Source organism: Pundamilia nyererei, unplaced genomic scaffold (genome assembly GCF_000239375.1).
Source record: "Pundamilia nyererei isolate P.nyererei 1_Seehausen unplaced genomic scaffold, PunNye1.0 scaffold00084, whole genome shotgun sequence".
NCBI classification, from domain to species: domain Eukaryota; kingdom Metazoa; phylum Chordata; class Actinopteri; order Cichliformes; family Cichlidae; genus Pundamilia; species Pundamilia nyererei.
The window spans coordinates 2,570,603-2,577,015 of NW_005187485.1; the positions used below are offsets into that span (position 1 = coordinate 2,570,603).

The 6,413-nt window shown below is 40.1% G+C and overlaps 1 protein-coding gene across 4 annotated transcripts in view; it reads left to right on the forward strand.

Moving 5' to 3' along the window:
- Positions 1-4,481, forward strand: part of esrp1 (epithelial splicing regulatory protein 1) — a 13,880-nt gene extending 9,399 nt beyond the window's left edge. For 2 of the 4 annotated variants that reach the window (XM_005738583.1, XM_005738584.1), the window contains exons 14-16: positions 1,110-1,251; positions 1,711-1,800; positions 3,138-4,481. In XM_005738583.1, the coding sequence (XP_005738640.1) occupies positions 1,110-1,251; positions 1,711-1,800; positions 3,138-3,272 (367 nt within the window). In that variant the 3' untranslated portion in view covers positions 3,273-4,481. Of the gene's footprint in view, positions 1-1,109; positions 1,252-1,710; positions 1,834-3,137 lie in introns of all 4 variants that reach the window. The other 2 variants (XM_005738586.1, XM_005738585.1) reach the window with 2 other exon arrangements.
- Positions 4,482-6,413: the final 1,932 nt, after the last annotated feature.

Here is a 6,413-nt window from a genome sequence, read left to right on the forward strand (position 1 = left end):
ACCTCTGGTGCAAATTACTGACCTCTGTCATCATTTTAGGTGGGGGAACTTGCACAATCGGTGGCTGACTAAATACTTTTTTGCCCCACTGTATGTACACATTTACCTGAAATATCCTTGATGCTTTGTGAGAGCTTACTGTTGTTTCTCCCATTAAGTAATCTTCCTTTCTCACATTAAATCAACCACTCCTGAATTTCTATAAAGACATTTACGAGCCAACCGACGCTAAGCCGAGGCTGCCGGGTGGTGTTTACTTGTGGGTTGTTTACTGGTGGGTGAAGTTGCTCTCAGACAAACTCTCAGATCCAGGCAGAGCTTCCATTTCTCACATGTAGCACATAAGAGGTGGATTCCCCGGTCCTGGCATACCCCTGTGAATGGAAATAGTCCATTTGGTTTAGGGAGCTGCCTGTGTAGAGCTGCTGGACACTTATTTACTTGCTTTATTCATAAAGATATGCACACTTTGTACTGCAAGGCCGGCAGGTTAAAGACTGAGTGTTGGGCTTGAGTGATTCATATATTTATATTTCTCTCATAAAGCCCTGCAAAAGTTCAGGATGTGCATAAGAAATGTGGAACTGCTATCCACGCTTGATCTTCTTCATTCTTAGTCATCTTCTTCTTTGAACCGCCTGCATAGCATCAATCAAAATCAAAATAGTTTTACATTCACTGAAACATGTTGTGTACATTAGTGAGTGATTAAAAACACCTAAAACTTGCAATAACTATAAAGGTTTTTTCCCATTTAAAAAAAAAAAAAAAAAGAAAAGAAAAGAGGTCAAGCATTTTGTACTTGGTTGAATTATATACTGCCAAGGAGAAAGGCTGGGGCAAGGGTAGTTAATGACTGAAGTCTGCGTTATCAAAGTACTTGGTAAACAAGCATTGACCTCTGGTTCTCAGACGGAAACAATCAGAGACTGAGAGAGCAGCTCACTCAAAGACAACACCCAGAGTTACTCCCAGTCTTGTTTTTCCTGAATCCTGCTGCATACGTTGTGTTTTCTGAGAAGATACATGTTTATGCTGGTTTTGTACTTAGGATAACAGTCTCTGTCCTTTTTCCCTTCTTGTTGTTTTCCTTTTTTTTTCTTTTCCAGTCCACCTGGCTCACCTAACACCTTAGGTTTCTTCCCCTCCCCCTCCTCCATTGCCTCGCCGGGAGGCCTGGTGCGTATGCCCGGTCTGACCTACAACAGCAACGGAGTCAAAGAGCTCATAAATGCAGTGCAGGGTTACCAGGTAAGAGGTGGCGTCCTTCAAATGCACCGTGCACTTAGCATTTTATTAATGAAGTTCCTATAATGGAGATTTTCTGTGCCTTCAGAGCTCTCATACCTCTCTGTAGGATCCAAAGTGTTGTATTCAAATCTCCTCGTATTATGGGTGTGTATTGTCAGGCATCCACTGTGTTTGCCCAGAGGCTATCAAACTAGTTTATCCTGTCTCCTCTCCCTGTTCTGTCACACACGGATTGCTGCTTGCTTCAACTTGAACTGGAGAATCTCAGATCTTATTTAAACCTGAAAGAGTGCGAAGAATCTGAAGATAAATTATGACATGATAAGGACTACTTTAAGCAATATATTGAGACAGACTGGGTTTTGTTTTCTGTATTTTAAAGGCCTTTAGATTAGTGTCTATGGCTACATGTGTCTCAGCCCCCATCTCTGTCATTCCTCCCCCTTCCTCATGCCACAGTATGCTCCCGAGGATGCTTTCATGCACGCCCACGGGCCCGTGCACACTCATGACCCGACCAGGACATTGCTTACGCAGCCCAAAGAATGGGTGTGTATTTAAGGTGTCTGAGGCAGGTGGCAGGTAAGGATTGGCTGAGGGATCAGTCAGGGGGATTTAATTTAGAGAAGGTGTTGTAGCTGTGGTTTTACTGGTCACCAGGGCTTACAGGGCACCATTTTCCACATTAATGGGGAATTTTCAGGTATTTCCTTTTGACTAGGTTAAATAATTGGAGGAAATCTCTTGGTTTTTAGGTATTTCATGGGTTTTCACATGGCGTTTGTTTAACCTTTTTTCTGTCCGCTCGTGAAGCCTTTAATGAAAACACTGAGCACCACATAGCCGACTGACCGTCCACTGAACCCTCTCCCCTTTGACTGTACAGGCATGGTCCTTTTTCTGCATGTCGAGACAGCGTGAAAGTCAAATAGCGGGCGCAAGAAACTCCTCAGTGGTGACATTTTCATCACAGAACAACATAAAAATATTGTGAAAGTGAAAGTAGCTGCTTTAAAGTTTGAATTGTTCTCTTACCCAGATAACCAGTACTAAGTCCTCATTTTTACTGTTACATTGCAGTATTAAAGATACATTTTTTAATGTTTCATACATCAATACAAGGATATTATAGGTACATAAAACTAGGTATGAAAATGTATATAGTTAAACTAAATTTAAAAAAAAACCAACTTACCTCCCCCCCTCTCAAAACTCCCCCTAAAACTAACTAAAATAGCATTTTGTACTTTATGCTCAATTTCTTTTTGAATGCATTAATCCTGAGGAGGTAATAACACAGATGTTTAGTGAGACTGCCATATCCACTTGGCTGTGAGTCATGTGTTTTTATTGTAACGCTCGTTCTGAGCTTCTAGAATTTTCCACCTGACAAATGATAATTAGAAACACTAAAAAGAACACAGAAACGAATAAAATTGAAACGGTAAAGACCCTACAATAACAGAAGGGAACTGCAACAACACACCTAAGGGCAAGCGCTTGGCAACAGTGAGAAGGAGAAACTCCCTTTTTGCAGGAAGCATCTTCTGGCAGAACCAGGTTAGCTGTAATCTTATAGATATATTTATTAACGTCCTTTCTCAGACATTTGTGATTACCTGCTGCTTCACGCCAAAATGTCTGCTGTGAAACCGGCCTGCTGAAGAGTAAAATTACTTTACAGAACAATTGCAACAATACCTAAGGGGGCGGGGCTTAGTCAACGGTCAGATGGTGCTGTCGCAATGTGGTAGTGTAATAGATGGGTAATAACAGCTTTAGGTGATTGAGAAGGTGATGGGTAATGTCTGGTGCAGGTGCTCTTTTTTTTGTTGTTGTTGGGGGCTAAAACTCTTTCCTCACCCTTGTTCTTCTTCTCTCCGCAGAATCCTGCAGAGTCTGTTTCCCTCCTGAGCAGCAGTCTGATTGGTCAGTGCAGCTCAAGTGAGGCTCCTCTTATGTCACTACCTGCTCTCATGACCAAGCCAGGGGGGCAGTATTTGGATTTGACCCTGCTCTAGGGTCACATGTGATAATTTGGTGTATGTCAAAGACTTGTTAGATTTTTTTTTTTTAATAGCCTTTTAGATGTGTTATTTATATCTTTAGCAACAGAAATTAATGTATTTTATACCAAATTCTCTGTGGCCTTAGCCAACAATAGCATTCTCATCTTATATTGCACATTGTGTATTTTAAAAGCTTTATAGAGATTTTTTAACCTGTTCTATTGTAATCATTACGGTACATATTTGTTAGCCAAACTAGAGAGGAGTGACTTAGTAGCAATTGAGCTAAATGTTTAAGCTTTTCTGTGAAGAGTGAAAGTGTGTGAGTGTGAAAGAGATGAGAATGAGTATTACGCATGGCTGTGTTGAGATGTTTTATTACATAATCTGTTAATGCAGTACATTGTATGTGTTTATATACATTTGATACAGTACACAGTGATTGTATTGGAAGCTTTAGTGCATGAAGAAGTTAGTAGTGAAACTTTAAGATGTTTACATAATGCCAAATATCAATGCACTGCTAATCAATAAGACTACTAATGAAAATAATAGCAGTATGCTTGAATGATATCCTATATGTTACACTGTGAGTTTGTCTGATAGCCTGGACCTTGTTATGAGGCCTCAATTTACAAAAACTGTGACATCTCACACTTCATTAGCCCCCTCCTTTATGTGTCTGACAAGGGTATGTTTCCATGCTGCGCCACGCCAAAGTTGCCTTGTTGTGTATTTGGATTCAGCTGAAAAGAAGACGGTCCCACTTCTCAGTAATTTAACTACAAATTTGCATTCTTCAAGAGGGCTCAGATCACAAGCTCTCAGCTTACTGTGCAAAGAGTAAAGCCAGAGCCGGTTTATGACCACTTCTGTGACATATTTTTAGCAGTCCATCACACTTTCCTTGTCTTCTTTCCACCGTCTACGCTGTTATTGGAGAACGTTATTGAACAAACAGGTTGCTCTAAGAAATCTAATCACCGTACTTCTTTTGAACCTGTAGATTTTTAGGAAAGGCGAAAAGGAAAGGAAATGAAGGACGTGTCGGATATGTTTCATGTGAATTTAAATGCCGTTTATGCTCAGCATAAAGTTGATGTTTGGGCTTCATGTTTCTGTACGCATGTGCCACAGCAGGATTTAATCCTCCTCAGGACGCCCTACTACAGGCATGCTGAAAAAGAAAAAAACAAACAAACAATAAACTTAACATGTCAAGTTTGTCATCCTCCAGCTGTTTGATTTCACTGTTTACCCTCTGATCATTTCACTTTGCCGTGTAGTATGCCTGTTTGTGTCTCATGAGGGTTTTTAAAGTGCAGGAGTGCAAATATGCAGGTGGAGCTTGTCTCGTGACACAACGTGGCTCAGGGCGAAACTGTGGGAACTCCCTCTCACCGTCCTCAGCGATTACCTCTGCGGTGCCCGCATACACATGCTATAGCAAAGAAGCTATTGTCATCTAGACACACTGAACACATTATGTGAGAGGATGGCCTCTCTGTTTACTGCGTGGAAAAGAGCAGAAAATAGATCAGGAAGTGGGAAGAGAGAAGGAAAGCAGACAAAACCATGTCAGACCCCCTCAGGGCAGAGTTACATTGTGTAATACAATCTTCTGCACCCCACCCAAATAATCTCTTTTAAAAACACTTAGTCTCCCACTCACAAAACACACACACTCACACACACACTCACACACACACTCACACATTGTCCAAACCAGCAGGAAGAATTTATTTATTTTTATCCATGTGACAAAGTTTTTCTCACCTTTTTGACGTCTGGAAAATAAATGTATTGTCTGTAAGATGTTGTGGAGAAATCCAGTGAAGTTACACTGGTATGAAAAAAGTGCAGATAAGTGCAGCTCATTTAGGGAATTTTTAATTTATTGATTGAACTGAGCACGTCTTAGATTTAAAGAATCAGAGTAGATTAAATCAAATCTTTTATTAAGAAAATAATCCAGGGTTTGTCAGGGACAGACAACTATCAGGAAAAGGGAAGTTGTTGTTTTTTAATAACAAGAGGATTATTTTAGTTATTTAACATTTAGCAGGAGATGATCTTTAATCTTTTTCATGTTCCACACTTATATCCTGTCCTTGCAACATTTACTTATGTGGATGAAGTCCCCACAAACCCAAAGAAACCCATGTCACTCAGTATGAAATGTTTTTGGAGCCATTTTCACAGAGCTAGTGTTAATAAAAGTGTTTATTTAAAAGTGTATAATAGGTATAAACTACCTGTGCAGGGGCAGGTCTAGAAGGTAGCACTTAATATCATTTATGAGGTATGTTTGACATATGTTTTATAGATTATAGGCCAGTTTAAACACAGGCAATCATTTTTTCAGCAAATACCTGAAATCACTTATTGGCACAACACTGTCCATGTGATCTGGATGCTATCGCTATCTTTTTTCAAATAGCAGACACACAACTGGACATCTTCTTTCAGTGAAGTTGAAAAGTCAGGTTGATGAAGCAATGACACAAAGAAAAAAAGAACTTATTATTATTATAATGGAGAGTTTTTTACATTTTCAAAACGCTGATAGTTTAGACGCAGCATGACTGACAGAGGAGATTTGCAGTGGTCTGCAGAGTTACAGCCTGGAGTAAAACATGCAGTTGGTACACACAGAAATGCAGTGGCAAAATATGGATTCTAAATCCACTACAATGCACGTTGTCTGGTTGCAGTTGATACAGTTAAGCTCCTGAGGCAGCATGTTCTTTAACTCATTTGAGAAGCCATACACTTTCATGTAAGGCTCATACATTCACAACGAATGGCTGGAAGTTCAGCAAAAAATGTATGTAGGCCAGCCCAGAGAGCTTCAGAAGCTTGGCATCAGAAAATGAGCATGCAGTCACTTTGCATGGTGCAATATGATGGACAGTCTACCTGCAGTGCTCCAGGTCTATTAAGATATCACTAACGAGAGAAGTAAAGAAGGTCTGTGGAGGTTTAGTATATAGAGTCATGGAGGGCAACATATTCGACTGTCTACCCACTCTTTTAAGTACATTAAGTACATTAAGTGAAGGAGTCGGCTTTCTATTTTTGCCTGTCTTTATGTAACATCATGTATGTCATTTTCTGTCTTTGCAATGTGACCTGCAGCAAGGTTATTATAGT